The sequence below is a fragment of the Rhamphochromis longiceps genome, linkage group LG13 (genome assembly GCF_057381845.1).
Source record: "Rhamphochromis longiceps isolate RC_006_pf linkage group LG13, R_longiceps_female_GT1.1, whole genome shotgun sequence".
Lineage (NCBI taxonomy): Eukaryota > Metazoa > Chordata > Actinopteri > Cichliformes > Cichlidae > Rhamphochromis > Rhamphochromis longiceps.
Genome location: NC_140569.1, coordinates 32,352,072 through 32,370,628, shown reverse-complemented (window position 1 = coordinate 32,370,628; position 18,557 = coordinate 32,352,072). Strand labels below are relative to the sequence as shown.

The following is an 18,557-nucleotide window of genomic DNA, read 5'->3' as shown; positions in this document are numbered from 1 at the left end:
ACTAGTTCCCACCCATGTAATTGAGCATTGCATGGCACATCCAACATACTGTTTTACTTTAGTCCATGACTCGCTTACCTTCAGGGTCATACGTCACATGAAAACCAAAATAATTCCAAACGCCAGATCTGAATGAGGGTGGGGGAGGTGCCCTGCGCTCTTCCTTCTGTCTATGCTGTCTGTGTGGAGCGCTCAGTGGATCTGCGCTCGACAGTGCAGCCTAGGCAGAGTAGTCGAACGCAAATTCACTGAGCGCTCCACACAGACAGCATCGTCAGAAGGAAAGTTGATAAAATAAATTACAAATGTTGTATTGTTCGATACATATGCGTACCGAACCGAAAGCACTGTATCGAACGGTTCAATATCGATACGAATATCGTTGCACCCCTAATAAATATATAAATATATATATATATATATACATACACACACACACACACACACACACACACACACACACTCTCACTCACTCACTCACAGATCAGTGCTGTCGCTCTCTATAAACAGTTCGCACGATTGCAAAGTGAAGGCAAAAACCAAGCGCAAATTCAAACGTGATTTCAATATGTCACATATTGACAGTGGCTCACCGATGCCAATGACATAATTACCCAGCTACATTTCTGAAAGAATGCAAAAGCATTGACATATATTTTTCCTTCCTACAATAGCCCGACGGGCAGGGAAGAGATAGATTTTGGTAGCCCGACTGAAAAAAATCGCTAGCTCCGGGACGTCGGGCTAGCTCAGAGACCAAAAACAGGAGGCTTTGGGGGAAAAAAAGGTCGCCAAATTCTTTGCTTCTAGTTTTGACTTTTTCCTATACCTCAGCTGATGTGGAGATTTTGTCTGAAGAAGAATATTGTTGTTCAAAAGAATATTGCAGCGGCACTCACACCGTAAGTACTGGTATAAATGATATGGAGCTGTGGTAATGTCATGGTCGCCGTGTGAAGCAGAAGTATTGGAATGGCCAATCTGCCTGCAGTGATCTCTATTTTTGTTGATGGAGACAATATGTGGTACAACCACTGTGTGGGACAGTTTTGCTTGTACTGTTGTTGGTCTGTCATCCAGATGGAGAACAGTGAAACTATAACATAAAAAGTGCTCAAGTGGATCCAACTGTTTAAAAACAATAATTGTCCACTGCAGTAGACATTTTTTGTGCTTTTCCCTTCCTTGTTCCAGCTGTCCCTAATCACGTCCAGTGATTTGCAGTTAGGGTTTTGGAGGACAGCACAAAAGCTCATGTGCAGTGACTGAAAACCTCTCTTTAGCCCCTTGTCTGAACAGAAATGTATACATTGATGAAAAAGTTTGCAGAAGCAGAAATTTTGCTTGAGGAGCTCTGATTTGCAGATTCACAACCCTGTTGATGAAACTCTGAAGTAATCAGTTTGTGGAAATTTACCATTCTTCTTGCATCTGATAAATTGCTTGCTACCAACAGTGAATGGCAATAAAATATCAACTGCATTGATTTTAATGGACACGTAAGTTGGTTCCAGCATGTTTTGCATATAATGCATTAGTGACATATAAACAGCCTTCAGACATTCACATTATGTGGTGTGTGTCCTCTGTCTCTGTCCTAGCTAAACCTGGTGGCCGTGTCAGGTGTCAGTACTTTCCCGCAGTGGACAAGGTGCTCTTCGTGGACGACTATGCAGTTGGATGCAGGAAGGACCTGAATGGCATCCTGCTCCTGGACACAGCCCTCCAGCCACCAGTGGCAAAACCTGAGGATATGGTTCAGCTAGAGCTACCGGTCACAGAGGTGAGAGAACATATTTGCCCTTCAATTCACTGTGTACATGGACATCTGGTCTCTGTTTCAGAAAGTTAGGTGGAAACTGAGTAGCTTAAGCCTGAGATTAAACTTTGGGTTTTCTGTTACAGAAACTAACCAATTTCTGTAACTGTAATGGCTCAGTTACCATGGTTGCAGACTCTAACCTTACTTGCTCGATGAGAGTTTTTTTTTTGTTTTTGTTTTTTTTCTTCAATTGAGTTTTTGTCTGACTCCTCCCCTCCTGCTGCATTTGAAGCACTTGTCTGACTCTTTCATTTCCTCATTCACAGAGTGCGTAATGAAGCTCACATCGGATAATGTTTGCAGAAGTTTTACATTTTAAAAAAACCCTGAAATCCCACTTGGGTATTATTTTGTTACCCATTTCTTATATTTACCATTTATATTGATCAGTTTTATAACTAATCAGGACTGGACAGATTTATTATCAGCTCAGAATAACATGTATTGCCTGTGATTCTGTAACTGTGGAAAGTAAGGCATCTGTCAAGTTGTCAGCCTCTTCCCTTGCACTGAAACAATCACTTTAAAAAATAAATAAAATGGTTATTCTTCCTGTTGTGATTGGCCATGCTGCAAAGAACATTCCAATCATAACTGTGATCATGTTGGATATTATTGGAATATTTCTCAGTGAATATGATCCAATAAAGTTATAGAAATGCACTCATTAAATGCTGTCAAGCAACTTTTGGAAATGCAATACAATTTTAAACTTTGAGCCTTGACATCTTTTTCACACCAAATCACCTTAATTGTTACTATGGATGCAGATTGTAATTTAATTTACAAAGGTCAATGTCCATAAACTCTGTTAATTACATGTAAAGACAAATCTTTCAAGCCTGTTGGTTTAATTTGTAATGTCCTTGGGATTTCCATACACCTGTAGCCATACTTCAGTATATAAGTGAGGTTTATTTTTAACACACCTTTCACAATTAAGGTCACAGAGTGCCTTACACCAAGATGCAAACACTAAAACAGACCCATGAACAACACAAGGTCATACACATAATTGGCCTAATGCTTTTCTGAATAGGAAGAGGTATTTTTAGAGGTTGCCTCAGAATAAGTCAAACAAGGAATGAGGAACACTGATTCCAGAGTTTTGGACCCACTTGCTAAAGACCTCTGTGTAAAAACTTTTTAAAATGACTATGAGGTATCAACCATAATCTCAAATGTGAAGACCGAAGAGACTGGTTAGAAGAGCTGGTTCATATAAGCTCTGAGATATACTGGGGTGATTAACATGTTTTTACTTAGCAGTGTTCCTTAGAGGGAAAAATTTAGGAATTAATCTGTTTCTGACATGACATTCCAGGAAAACACTACAGGAATAGAACATGCAAGCTAGTTTTAGAGGAGGAGCTTTCTTTGACACTTCGGATGATAAGAGTCTCTGTTTTGTCATAATTTACATAAGGAAAAGGAGCATTTAACCCAGACTTGATAGCAGTCAGACAGGTTTGTGGATCAGAAAGTTTGTTAGGTCAGAAAGAACAGGGCAGCTGGATATCATCTGCATAAAAATCGTAACATGCGTTTTTCATATTGATGATTATCTGTCCAAGAGGCAACATTAACAAGGTAAATGTTACAGGTCCCAAATCTGATCCTATGAAACACCACAGGATAAGGCGGCAGAAAGAGAAATTAAATCTTGAAAGTCCTGAAATGAAATACTCTGTTATACAGATATAATTTTAGCTGTTAGCATAATTACAGCAAATAAAGTTGTTAAAGATTTCACTTTACTGTAGGGTTGGTGGGTGATGAAGTTCCAACCAAAGTTTTGCAGGAGAGCGGCAGTTTAATGGGGGACGTGTGCAGTGTCGTGAAGAATGCTTACGCACAGTGCGCAACTGTGTTTTTGGACCAAAAGGGGGTATTGTTGGTTGACTTTCTACCTGTTGGGACCACAATAAATGCTGACAGGTACTGTGAAACACTGGAAGAACTCAGAAAGGCATTTCAGAACCGGAGAAGAGAATGCTGAGCAAGGGCGTAAGCATTCTCCACGACACTGCGCGTCCACACATCGCCCGTCAAACTGTCGCTCACCTGCATTAGTTTGGTTGGAACTTCATCACCCACCCACCCTACAGTCTGGACTTTGCACACAGTGACTACGACCTGTTCCCAAAGTTGAAAGAACACTTGTCCGAAAGGCGATTCTGCAGCGTCGGCGAGCAACTATGACATGGGCATTGTAAAACTGCCACAGTGTCTACAAAAATGCATTGACCGAAATGGCGATTATGTAGGAAAATAAGTCTTCAAGCTTTAAAATGATGTAAATATTCTAGAAAATAAACGGTTATTTGTATTTCTAAAACAATAGGACACCTTATTTTGGGATTGCCCTTGTACTTCTAAAAGTCCGCTTGAAGGCTGCTGGCTGGACACGTGTAGTTAGTGCAGTGTAATGTGAATTCTCTGTGCATGAGTCCGCACAGTCCCAAAAGTGGCTGGCACAAGGATGTCCACATGGACCTTTGCGCTCACTGTCCAGTGATGAACCTAGCAAACCCACTTACACTGTTCGGGAGTACACTAGCAATATGATAGCCTGATGTGGGGTTTGTGTGTTCTTTTGGTCTCACACTTTTGTGTGAAAAGTTCACGTGAATGAACTGCTACACTATCCACCCAGTAGTACACAGAATATTTAATTTAAGAAAGTGTAATACATGTGCACATGATCCAAATCTGTAAGAAACTCTTGGATCTGTTTGTCACAATTTAGATATAATTGTTTGTTTGTCTTTAAAAAAAAAATTGACAGTTTTTATCTTTCATAAATTGTAGGGTAATAGGTTGGTTTGTGTAATGGTTTGATATGCAGTTTGTAATTATGACTCAGTCCACATTATGGCATCAAATGGCAGGAACAACCTAGGAATCCATTAATTATAGTGGGAGAACTAATGCCTAATTCAGCAAAAGGGTAACAAACCACAAGCAGCAATACGGTGACCCCAGATCATCGTAACTAAGTGGAGCCACAGCCACAAAGCAGATGACAGTATAGTGAATTGTTCTAGTTTTGCATCACAAAGCTTAAAACACAGGACTGCAGAGACAATACAAATGTCCTCAAACTGAGGTTGTAGCTTTTTTTTTTTTTTTTACTGAATATGTAAGTGTTAAATCTAATATGTGTTTGTGTCTGTTCAGGCCCAGCAGATACTGTCAGCCTGCCAGGAAAAGATTGATGTGTCAAACACTGAGGGTTACGAACTTTTTATCACCCAGCTGAAAGAAGGCCTGAAGAATACCTCACATGAGACAGCAGCTAATCACAAAGTGGCGAAGGTGAGTTTAATTTAAAAAAACCTTTTGTTTTCTAACTGTATGTCTCTGAGCTTCTGTACTGGAATTACTGTTCGGAAACTGTTCTTGAAGTATACTGAGAGATGTGCAGGAAATGTGATTTTATCGTGGTGGAAGCAAAACAGCAAAAGTATGAGGGAATTCATGACAGCGTTTATCAAATGTGAAGCATAGTTTTGATGTTCTTTGACTGTTGGTTCAGTCAATTTTGGTTAGAGAGAGACAAAACCTGCAGTTTCAGAATCTAGAACAAAAAAAAGATGTAAACACAAAGCGTGGACCCGCCGACGCATCAGAAGCTGTCGGCTTTCAGCCCTGGCGTGTCTGTGGACGTGCCAACTGGTGAGAAAGCCGACATCTCACTAATTCTGATACGTCGGTGGGTCCACGGTTTACGTTTACGTCTTTGTGTGGAATCCGTTTACCTGCTCTCATTTACTGTTTTAGTTGTTTGGTTGTTGTTGAAATAGTTTTGTGAACTTTAACCTGAGATTCTGGCATTTCTGGCAAAGTACATTTATATTTAAAAATTTATTCAGGAATAAAGTGATGAATCCATATTACTTATTCAAGTTACTGATCTCTCTCTATCTATCCGCCAGCACTTTCAAACATGCACACAAAAGGCTACAGGAGTATCTGGACAACGGCCAATCAGAGAGGTCCCACCCCTGACTATCTATGATTGGTTTAGACCATGATATGGGTGTAATTGTGTGGTCAACAACAAAAACATGAGTTGCGGAGACTCTTTTTGTTTTTGTTTTTTACTCAAACTGCTGGTCGGTGCAACCTATAATTTTTTTTATTTTATTTTTTTTGTCGCACCATTAAGAAATTAAGTCGCATACATATGCAGTGTGCTGGGAACGTCTAGCAGAGGCCCCAGTCCGCGAGATCTTCAACGCACACCTCCGGCAGAGCTTCAACAGCATTCCGAGGGAGACTGGGGACATTGAGTCCGAATGGACCATGTTCAGCGTCTCCATTGCCGAAGCTGCTGCATTGAGCTGCGGCCGCAAGGTGGTTGGTGCCTGCCGTGGTGGTAATCCCCGAACCAAATGGTGGACACCAGAGGTGAAGGGAGCCACCAGGCTGAAGAAGGAGTCCTATCGGGCTTGGTTAGCCTGTGGGACCCCGGAGGCAGCCGACGGGTATCGACAGGCCAAGCGGAATGCGGCTCGGGCAGTGGCTGAAGCAAAAACTCGGGTGTGGGAGGAGTTCGGAGAGGCCATGGAAAAAGACTTTCGGACTGCCTCGAAGAGATTCTGGCAAACCGTCAGACGTCTCAGGAGGGGAAAGCGGTGCTCTACCTGCACTGTGTATAGTGCTGGCGGAGCGCTGCTGACGTCGACTGAGAAAATAGTCAGGCGGTGGAAGGAATACTTCGAGGACCTCCTTAATCCCACTGACACGTCTTCCGAGGAGGAAGCAGAGTCTGGGGATGAGGGGAATGACCCGCCAATTTCCGGGGGCGAGGTCACTGAGGCAGTTAAACAACTCCTTGGTGGCAGAGCCCCTGGTGTTGATGAGGTCCGCCCCGAGTTCCTGAAGGCTCTGGACGTTGTAGGGCTGTCCTGGTTGACACGCCTCTGCAATGTTGCGTGGAGATCAGGGGCAGTACCTGTGGACTGGCAGACCGGGGTGGTGGTCCCCATCTTTAAGAAAGGGGACCGGAGGGTGTGTTCCAACTACAGGGGGATCACACTCCTCAGCCTCCCTGGGAAAGTCTATGCCAGGGTGCTGGAAAGGAGAGTTCGTCCATTAGTCGAACCTCGGATACAGGAGGAACAATGCGGTTTTCGTCCTGGTCGCGGAACACTGGACCAGCCCTTTATCCTCTCCAGGATACTTGAGGGTGCATGGGAGTTTGCCCAACCAGTCTACATGTGTTTTGTGGACTTGGAGAAGGCATTCGACCGTGTCCCTCGGGGTGTCCTGTGGGAGGTGTTGCGGGAATATGGGGTGTCTGGCCCATTGCTACGGGCCATTCGATCCCTATACAACCGTTGCAAGAGCTTGGTTCGCATTGCCGGCAATAAGTCGGGCTCGTTCCTGGTGGGTGATGGGCTCCGCCAGGGCTGCCCTTTGTCTCCGGTTCTGTTCATAATTTTTATGGACAGGATTTCTAGGCGCAGCCAAGTGGCGGAGGGCTTTCGCTTTGGTGGCCTCAGAATCTCATCTCTGATTTTTGCAGATGATGTGGTTCTGTTGGCTTCATCGGGTGAGGGCCTCCAGCTCGCACTGGAACGGTTCGCAGCCGAGTGCGAAGCAGCGGGAATGAGGATCAGCACCTCCAAATCTGAGGCCATGGTTCTCAGCCGGAAAAGGGTGGAGTGCCCACTCCGGGTCGGGGATGAGTTCCTGCCCCAAGTGGAGGAGTTCAAGTATCTCGGGGTCTTGTTCGCGAGTGATGGGAGAAGGGAGCCGGAGATCGACAGACGGATTGGGGCTGCAGCTGCAGTAATGCGGACGCTGCACCGGTCCGTCGTGGTGAAGAGGGAGCTGAGTGTAAAAGCGAAGCTCTCAATTTACCGGTCGATCTACGTCCCTACCCTCACCTATGGCCACGAGCTGTGGGTAGTGACCGAAAGAACGAGATCGCGGATACAAGCGGCAGAAATGAGCTTCCTCCGAAGGGTGGCTGGCCTCTCCCTTAGAGATAGGGTGAGAAGTTCGGCCATCCGGGAGGGGCTCAGAGTAGTAGGGGCTGAGGTGGTTCGGGCATCTGACAAGGATGCCCCCTGGGCGCCTCCTGGGTGAGGTGTTCCAGGCATGTCCCACCGGGAGGAGGCCCCGGGGCAGACCCAGGACACGCTGGAGAGATTATATCTCTTGGCTGGCCTGGGAACGCCTTGGTATTCCCCCGGATAAGCTGGAGGAGGTGGCTGGGGAGAGGGAGGTCTGGGCCTCTTTGCTTAGGCTGCTGCCCCCGCGACCCGGCCCCGGACAAAGCGGATGAAGATGGATGGATGGATGGACATATGCAGCCAAATTGGTCGCACTCTAGAGCCCTGCATATAGATAGTCTTCTCACAAAACCCTACTTTTGTATTTATTTTTATATTTTGGTGCCAAAAGCAAATATTACTCGTGATTCAAGGAGTTATTTACACCTGGGTCTGTCTAATGGATATGGTATGTTAAAAGGTCCTGTTCACACCATGTAGTGCTTTCCAAAATCAGTACTTGGTTTTTGTTAACTGTTACTGTGTGTACACAATGTGTCACTGTAATCCTGGAACACTGAGCTAGTACATTGGATTTAATTGTTCTGCTGGCCAGTTTATTCCCAAATTTGGCTGCAACTGCAAATTTAGGCCATTAAGGCCAAATGTGTTGGAAGGACATTTTGAAGTGACTGTGGTTCTGTGGCCTGTCTCCCCCCCCACCCTGGACCCCCACCAATTCGCATACAGTCAGAACAGGAGCACAGAGGATGCAGTCTCCATCGTGCTGCACTCTGTCCTCTCACACCTGGACAACAACAACACCCACGCCAGAATGCTGTTTATAGACTTCAGTTCAGCATTCAATACAATCCTCCCTTCACAACTCATCAGGAAGCTAACAGACCTGGGCATCAGTTCCCACATGTGTAAATGCTTACTGGACTTCCTGACCAACCGGCCCCAACGTGTCCAGCTGGATAACCACTGCTCATCTACCATCACAATGAACACTGGTGTACCACAAGGCTGTGTGATGAGCCCTTTCCTCTACTCCCTCTTCACCCATGACTGCAGACCTGCCGATGGTTCCAACGCAATCATTAAGTTTGTAGATGACACCATGGTGATTAGCCTCATCAATGACAACGATGAGGCCGCCTACAGGGAGGAGATGGATCGGCTGTGGAGCGTGTTGAGCAGCTTCAAGTTCCTGGGTGTCTACATCTCCGAGGATCCCAACTGCTTCAAGCTGGAGGACTCTGAGAAAGAACCACCTGTCCTCAGACATCCTGGTGAAGTTCTACCGCTGCACCATCAAGAGCACTGTACACCGTGTACATTGTAACATACCCATAATAGACCCATATTTTTGTATCTGCTAATATATATTTTGTAATATATCTATATTATTGCTAAAGCACTTTCTGGATAGATGCAAACTGCATTTCGTTGCCTTGTACTGGTGACATGTGCAATGACAATAAAGTTGAATTCTATTCTAAGTGTTCTGTGTGTAATTTCTGCTGATAAGTTTTGTAGTAGTAGGACAGGACAAAGCAGGACAAAGCTGCTGCTACTGGCAGGTGTGCTGCTCTGCAGCACTTTTCCTTTGATGCCGTAACAATTATCTGTAAAAGAATTTTGATGATGCATGCATGCATGTATGGATGATACCTATTTGTGTGAATGTTATTCTGGATTTCATTGGAAAATCCAGGCCGCATAAGGCCGCTTGATTTTGTCCCTGTGTTTCTCTCCGTTTTTGTGTTTGTTTGTTTGTTTTGTTTTGTTTTGTTTTTAAACCCAGGACTCCCAAAAAGCAGCCAGTTCAGTTTATACTAAGATACAGCAGTGCAGAATTTTGTTTACATTACATATTGTTTATGTAACCCACTTGGTTTAATGGTAGACCATTAAATTGTCGACGCATGCCACACACTGTGTTTAGGATGTAGGTTTTCTTTATTTACAGTGATGCAGTTTACTCTTTCAGTCTGCCACGTCCGCCAGCTCCACCGTTGTCTCCAACTCCACACACCTCCAGGTGCCGGTACACTAGTGAAATAGGGGAGGCATGATTAGGCAGTGAACACCATCTGTTTTAACCAACCTCCCCTGGCAACTACCGACAGAACCCACTGCACTCCTTCCCTGCAGCCGAGCCACAGACCACACTCCGCTATAGTCTACTAAACTATTATTTTCTTTTAAATCCCCAAATGCAGCAGTGGTATATAGAAATTTAAGGATCAATGTAAACCACCAATAACATTTGAAATGGCTCATTTCAAACATGAACTTTAAACAACACTTTGAGTTTAGCACTCTGAAACATAAAACCGTAAACCCAAATAGGCCGATTGCTATCTGCTACTGCCACAGACTACTAAGAGCTGTTGCTACAGCTCCATTCTTTGTACCCATGTGCAATTTTAGGAATGCACCAAGCTCTCTATAGGTTCTCATGTGTGGCAAGAGATACTTTCCTGACAGCTCAATATTAAATTAATAACTGAGTAATATTTATTTGTATAGCACGTTTTATCAATAAAAAATTTAAATCCCAGCACTATCTGAAGCAACACTGAATACCACTGTGCACCCTGAATATAACAAAGTTTGTCAACATCTCACTACACATAGTCATCACCTCAATGCACTTATTTTTGTAGTTCAGTTTACCAAAAAGACAACGCACAATAAACAAAGTTAAGAAGATTCCTGTTTGGTTTTAGTTATTTTTATTTTTATAAAGATACTTCAACAATACGGTTGTCATGAAGTTTTTGTTTTACACACAGCTATCGTGAAGTGAAAAAGAGTGTAGGCCGAGTTGCGAATGGGACCACCAAAGTCATGGTTCTATTTTGATGCTGCTTAACTGTTGTTTTGTTTCAGATATGATTATATATAGACCCAACTCTTTCCTTTGACTATGCTCATAACTGCCTTTCCTTTCTTCCCCTATGCTTCTGATCTCAGTGGGCAACAGTGACCTTCCATCTTCCCCACCATGTGCTGAAGCTCGTGGCTAGTGCCATTGTCAGCGAGCTGAAGAAGATAAACCAGAACGTAGCTGCCTTGTCTGTGGCCTCATCCATCATGGACAGGCTCTCCTACCTCTTGTCAAGCGCCAGACCTGAGCTTGGGGTGGGCCCTGGGCGCTCTGTAGATAGGTGAGAGTAAGCTTTGTGTCACATTGTGCATATTCAGGTCATTTGCACTTGAATCAGAATAAATTTTTTAGGTATAATGCAAGTATGTTTTTGATTGAGCTTTTTAAACACAATAAAGAGTTTGTGGAGTAGTGTGTAGAGACGGTACCTTGCTCAGGGGTACTGCAGGGTTGCAAATGGTGGATTTGAACCCCTGACTTTCTGATCATGGGGCGAGTGCTCTACCTACTGAGCTATCCCTGCTCTATCTTTCAACTTAACCACTTAACTTAACCCTCTGAGACTTAAACATATGACAAAGTTTTCACACATACACTGCGTTCCAAATTACTATGCAAATTGTGTTTAAGTCTCATTAAAATTAAATAAGTTGTTTTTCAATTAAACCCATGGATGGAATAGTGTGTCAGGGCTCTTTGGATCACTGAAATCAATCTCGGACAACTAGGATCATTAGTTTGCCAGCTGAGCCCAACTAAAGGAAAAACTACTAAAGAAGGATGTTCCACATTATTAAGCAGATCAGCATTTTCAAGCAATATAGCAAGGAAAAAGGATCTCTGCTGCTGCTGAAAAGCCTGAAATAGTTGAATGCCTTGGACACGTAATGAAAACCTTAGATATTTCACGAAAGCATGATCACCATAATGTTAAGAGATTTGTGGCTGAATCAGAGCACACATGGGTTCATGCAGATAAAGGTACAATGATGAAGGTTTCTGCCAGACAAATACATCAGGGGGGCAGCTGCTAGAAGGCCATTACAAAGCAGCAAACAGATATTTGAAGCTGCTGCCGCCTCTGGAGCCCTGCGAACATCAAAGTGTAGGATCCTCCAGAGACTTGCAGTTGTGCATAAACCTTCTATTTGGCCAACCCTAACCAATGCTCACAAGCAGAAACGGCTGCAGTGGGGCCCAGAATTACTTGAAGACTAATTTTCAAACAGTCCTGTTCAATGATGAGTGCAGTGGAACCCTAGATGGTCCAGATGGATGCAGTGGATGATGCTTGGTGGATGGCCACCATGTCCCAACAAGGCTGCAACGTCAGCAAGGACGTGGTGAAGTCATGTTTTGGGTCAGAATCACGGGGAGAGAGCTGGTTGGCCCCTTTAAGGTCCCTGAAGGTGTGAAAATGACCTCTGCAAAGTATGTAGAGTTTCTGACTGACCACTTTCTTCCATGGTAGAAAGAGATGAGCTGTGCCTTCCGCAACAAAACCATCTTCATGCAAGACAATGCACCATCTCAAGTTACAAGGAATACCTCTGCATCATTGGCTGCTATCAGCCTAAAAGGAGAGAAACTCATGGTATGGCCCCCATTCTTCCCTGACCTTAATCCTATTGAGAACCTTTGAGGCATCCTCAAGCAAAAAACTATGAGGGTGAGAGGCAGTTCACATCCAAACAGCAGCTCTGGGAGGCTATTCTGACATCCTGCAAAGACATTCAAGTAGAAACTTTCCAAAAACTCACAAGTTCCATGGATGCAAGAATTGTAAAACTGCTATCAAATAAGGGGTCCTATTTTAATATGTAACTTGACCTGTTAAGATGTTTTTGTTTGAAATAGCTTTTGATTTCAGTAAAATTGATTTACTAATGCTGCCAATTCAACAAATGACCATTTTCAATTCTCTACAACCTATAAAATGTTTTGAAACTGTGTGCGTAATAACTTGGAACAGTGCATTTTAAGTTTTTTATTTTTGAAAAACGTACTGTTTTCATTGGGAGTTTTGTTCAGTAACATTTGAATTATACTCTTAACCCTCCGGCTATCCTGGGCCCTTTTTGTGCCACTTTCATGTTTTAAATGCATGCCATTTCCACTGTGTTCAGTGGAATATAACCAAATTTGCCAAAGGATAGTTTTTTTTCTGTCAATTTTAATATTTCAGTGTGAATTTCTTAAATCAGCCTAAAATGGCTGAGCAGCAAAAATCCCCACACCTCAAACCCTGGGGACCGTTTTCGGCCCATTGACTTCCATTATAAACGCTATTTTTCACTGCAGAATTATTACCGTTAACATCTGGGTGACGGCTTAGGTTTCGTTTTTGTTTTGTAGAAGAGGCCTTAGAGTTGTAATTTTTTTATTTGTCCACCAGGTGGCGCCCTTGCTCCACATTTGACCCCTGCTGGAAAACAGTGGGCTGCTTAGAGAGACCTGCGGGAAATGAAGCCTCATTTCCGGCGTGCAGCAGCGGCTTCGCCCGCTGATCGGGCGGGACCATTTTCGGCCCCTAGGACCGTGAGAGGGTGCTTTTTTTTTTTTTTTTAGTCAACAGGAAATGACGTATTTGTTGTCACGTGGTATCGGGCGTGTGTGCTGGAAAAAGGGGTCCCCGGTGATCGTGCCCCGGTAATCGTCGCGACTTACCCCGGCAAGATGCACTTATTTCGGCCTAGAGGAGGAGCATTTGCCGCCTGGAGACCATTTTCTGGACCTGAAAAAAAAAATAAAAGGCGATCGAAATGAATGTTGGTGCCAATCTTTAGTCCATCTAAAGGCCTAATTATAATAACAATTGAATATTACCTCAAATGTTTTTTTTTTGGAAAATATTCAAGTTTTATGTTTTTTGGGGCAAAAAAAGCAGTGCGCTCATGTGACGAAACCGGGATATAAAGGGTTAAAATCCGCGAAATGTAATTAAAACTTGACATGAATATTTCAAGGAGAAGTAGGTCTAAAAGATTGGCTAATTTAAAGTGGAATAAAATATTAATATATAAATTTTTTATAGCACTTTTTTGGGCGTGGTCGATTAGGACCGATAGTGTGTGCATTTTATGAAATGCGCTCCTGCAAAAAAAATAAAAGTGGATCGAAATGAATTTTGGTGCCAATCTTTGGACCATCCAAAGGCCTAATTATAATAACAAACAAATATTACTTCAAATGGTTTTTTTTTTGGAAAATATTTAGTTTTTTTGTTTTTTGGGGCTAAAAAAACGGTGCGCTCATGTAATTAAACTGCGATTAAAAGGGTTAAAACCCCCGAAATATAATTAAAACTTTACATGAATATTTCAGGGAGAAGTAGTTTTAAAAGATTGGCTAATTTAAAGTGGAAAAAAATATGAATATATAATCTTTTTATAGCATTTTTTGGGGCGTGGCCGAAAACGGTCCCCAGGGTATTAGGTGTGATTTTTTTTTAAAGGATCGCCAGAGGGTTAATGGTTGATGACTCAAACATTATGCTGACTGTCATTTGAATCGACAATTTCAGAAAATCAAAGAAAAATATAATTTGCTTAATAATTTGGAATGCGGTGTAGTGTAAACTACAACAACGATGTAGTCAAAACAGCATACCAGGTGTAATTTCAAGAATGCCTTGTATTATTCTAAAAGGTCTTGTTCTCTGCAGATCCCTGATGTACAGCGAGGCCAACAGGAGGGAAACATTCACATCGTGGCCACATGCTGGGTACAGGTGGGCTCAGCCTGATCCAATGGCACAAGCAGGGTTTTACCACCAGGTGGGTTCTGTGAGAATTCTAAACTGCCTTTACATCTGTCAGCTCTGACGAGCAATGTTATATGCACACATGTGGTTCACATGAATCACAATATTTGCAAGCACTCAAAGGGAAGATTTGCATGGTTAGTGGAAAATGTTGACATTCTACTTGACTGCAAGATTATGAAGTTAAAGGAACACACATGGACTCATCCAACCATATAACCATGTTAATTTGCTTTGTAATGCAAACTAGCTAAAGCTATGACAACTTTAAGTGCACCATTTGATAGGTTTGTAGCTCGAACCTATTCGCTGGAACGTTGAGGACAATATAATTACACAGCAAAGCAAGACACGGGTAGGCAAAGTTCTTCATGTTTCTCGTGCACGGGAGAGACCGGACAGGCGCCGTTCCTTCGCTTGACCCCAGTTGCTCTCGTCCGTTCTCCCGTAACACTGCCCTTTTATTGAGGTTACATGAATATGCATAGGTTCATTAACATATGACGTCTACATACAAACAAAGAGTACCTTGCCTGTGTGAGTGTGTGTGTGTGTGTGTGTGTGTGTGTGGTGTGATTTGTGTGAGGTCAAGATGTGACCCTGTGAAGACTCCCCAAAGCTGGTGCCAGGCGTCTAGCAGATCTATCTAAACAAAAGGCTCTTATACTTAAAGAGATATACGTGTGTTTGCTATACCATATATCAACAAAGAGAAGATAGGACCTCTCTGATGTTCCTAGACTGTGGGTGTGCATTCTAGTGTGGAATACACACCAAGCCTTTGCAGCCTGCTAAAGATCACAGTCCTATCACTACACAATTGATTATACACCTCTAAGCATATATGGTTAAATATTTCTAAGCATAAATGACAATCAACAATACAAAACCTAACACCATTTTTATCTGTAGTGATTTCATGTTTGTTTGTTTTTTTATTAGTGCTGTCAATAGATTAAAAAAAATTAACTAACTAATCTCACAATTTTCTGTTATTAATTGCGATTAATCTCAATTACTTTATTAATAGCCTGGCTCCAATTACATTTTTTTATTCTTTATATTTTAAGTAATTATCGTTGTTCACCGAAGTCCAGTGGTCTCCGGTGAGAGCGACATTCCTTACTTGCACAAGCTTGCTGGACTGCTGAGCCCTCTGGTCCCCATACAAAGTGTGCAGTCTCGACACAATGATTCCTCTCGAGGGCAGATTGTAACACTCATCTCCTGATGCAGCACGAATGACTTCTCTCAGTCCATCATCTTCTACTATGCTAACTGGTCGGCAGTTTTTAGCTATCCAAACAACCAAGGAATTGGTTACCTTTTCTCTCACATTTTTTGTTATTCGTCCACAAGCACCATACTCCTGAAGCGTAGACTGGCGAGGTCCCGTAGAGGTGGATTCAGTTGGGTGTTTTGCTCTCAGGTGATACGCCAGTGATGAACTGCTTCTGTGGTACTTGAATTCAGCGTTGCAAATTGTGCATCTTACTCTCGTTTTGTCCAACAAGCCATCAGGCAACTTCTTAAAGAGAAACTTTCCACCCAAAAGTCCGCCCTCGTCCATGCTTGCGTGTGTTAGCTAGTGTTAGCTAGATAGTAGCATGGTGTCACTTCTTCTTCTTCTTCTAATCATTTCTGTCAGGCCAAACGCCAGCATAGCACACTGTTGCCCCCTCCTCCAGAGGTGCTCATGAATTTAAAGGTCTTAGATTACAGGAAATTAATAAAAAAACAAAATCAGCGTTAAATTTTTTTAATGCATTAAACATTTCGCGTTGATCTTAACAATTAACGCGATAATTTTGACAGCACTATTTTTTATATATATTTATTTTTTACAACATGTGCTGTACAAACACTACATTCTTTACAATAAAAATCAGCAGGGAAAGTAGGCGGTCAGTGAAATTAACCCCCTCCCTACTGTGTTCCTGCAGCCTGCCTCATCAGGGGATGACAGAGCCATGTGTTTCACCTGCAGCGTGTGCCTGGTCTGTTGGGAACCAACAGACGAACCTTGGTGAGTGGATTATTAAATAAACACACATGCATCTTACTCACAACATAATAATTGTATTATAATGGCAAGCGTTTCTTTATTACTCCCCAGGTCTGAACATGAGCGGCATTCTCCCAATTGTCCATTTGTGAAGGGAGAGCACACACAGAACGTCCCACTGTCGGTGACACTGGCAACAACACCCGCACAGTTTCCAAACAGTCCTGATCGTTCAGACAAGATTGCTTGCTATGGTTTTGGCAGCTGCCCACAGTTCCTGGCTGCTGCCACCAAGAGGGGCAAGATTTGCATCTGGGATGTCTCCAAAATGATGAAGGTCAGAGTACCAACCAATCCTTGCCTGGCTGACTCTTTACCTGCACAATGGAATGCATGCACAACACAGCACTTTATAGTGCCCTACCAGGTCTTAGAACAAAAAGCAATGCAACAGTGATATCACAAATCCATCGACCTACTTTATTGGTAAAAGGCATGATGCCAGCAAGGGCACTCAAAAATGTCTGGTTAAAGCAGCTGATTAAAGTAACTGATCCTTGTTACCAACCCAAAGCACGTCTTTTAAGTTATAATTTCCCAGATACACATGGTGCATAGAAACAGTTGAGCAGCTTTGTTTTACTTTGTTACCATATCAGATTTGTAAAGAAGTCACACTATAACTAAGTCTATGTACGAGCCTCAGCAGGACACTAATACACTTCCTGAGGCTCTTTTCAACATGTTACATGATTTGATTGCTTACTTGCTTAGCTTGGAGCATAAGCAGACAAAAGTTGAGTGAGTAGGGCAGTCTTGTTTATGTTGTTGACTATGACTCCAGGTAAAAAGTGTGTACCTGTGTGTTCAACAGGTGCACTTGAAGTTTGACATCAACCCATATGACCCAGCCATTCTGAGACAGTTGATCCTGTCTAGTGGTGAGCAGGGCCAGCATGCACTAACTGAGTCTCGGAGACCAACTTTGGCATGGTTAGAAGAGTCATCCTCCTGCTCCGATTTACCCAAACTCGAGGGAGACAGGTAAAACACATTCACATTTTAATTCATTTAAACTTGAAAGATAATTTTATAGGAATATTGTGTTTGAAATTATTAATAAGGGTACAATGTTTTAGAGTTGACCAGCCCTTTCAGACTCATGGATTTTATAGTATTTCCAGTACAGAGAATGTTCCTGATACAAATTGAGAAGAAAATGTTCTTTGTTGCAGCATGTTTCTCCTGACAAACTCCAGCATACATTTCTATTCTGTATTCAACAGTTTATTTATTAAATTAATTATCTATAAAAACCCTATACAAAATGTATATTCAAAAATTAACTGGTTGAGTGTGGGGGGAGCATGTATAGCCAGTATCAGAAACTAATTTGAGCGTATAATGGCATCTGCTTCTTGGGATTTTTGTGGTGAACTTAGGTTTGAACTGATTGGTTTGTTCTGCTTTAAGTAGATGATAATGACTTGTCTGTGACATAAAATGTGACAGTTTAGCAAGAGGTAATGCTTTTCTGTTATGTGAGGAAAAAAGGTGAAAGTGTTTAAAAGGGGGGAAAAAAAAGAATAAAGAAAACCAAAAAAATACAATAAACAATGTAAAAATAAAAGTAAAAAGAAAGAGGGATTTAACTTAGTATTTGTAAGTTTTTACAGTCAGGGTTCTTAGTTTTTGTTTTATGATATTAGTCTTGATTTTTCTCACTTGTTGTTTTCCAGTGATGACCAGTTGGAGGACTCAGACAGTGATGAGCATTCCCGGTCAGAGTCAGTAACAGGTACAAGCATTTGTAACTTCCTTTTTTTTTCTTCCTTTTTTTTTGTAAAAGTTCAAAGAAACTATTGACATTGTTGTAGTTTCATTTAGATATTTCTTTTTATTTTGACTTTGACTTAACATTGATACTAATATTACTTTGTTTCAAATATTTCATGTGTCTAGCATCTGGTATTTAAAGTTTTATATTCTTTTTGTTGTTTAATGATTGTCAGCAAGCATCTTCTAGGTACATTTTTTGGCAGTAGGAGCCTATTACATTCTGC

General features: G+C 42.3%; 1 protein-coding gene across 3 annotated transcripts in view; it reads left to right on the top strand.

Moving 5' to 3' along the window:
• Positions 1-18,557, top strand: part of birc6 (baculoviral IAP repeat containing 6) — a 128,504-nt gene that overhangs the window by 9,625 nt on the left and 100,322 nt on the right. For all 3 annotated transcript variants that reach the window (XM_085429023.1, XM_085429024.1, XM_085429022.1), the window contains exons 2-9: positions 1,602-1,783; positions 5,003-5,140; positions 10,813-11,006; positions 14,391-14,502; positions 16,433-16,515; positions 16,606-16,831; positions 17,369-17,538; positions 18,234-18,292. In XM_085429023.1, the coding sequence (XP_085285149.1) occupies positions 1,602-1,783; positions 5,003-5,140; positions 10,813-11,006; positions 14,391-14,502; positions 16,433-16,515; positions 16,606-16,831; positions 17,369-17,538; positions 18,234-18,292 (1,164 nt within the window). The remainder of the gene's footprint in view (positions 1-1,601; positions 1,784-5,002; positions 5,141-10,812; positions 11,007-14,390; positions 14,503-16,432; positions 16,516-16,605; positions 16,832-17,368; positions 17,539-18,233; positions 18,293-18,557) is intronic.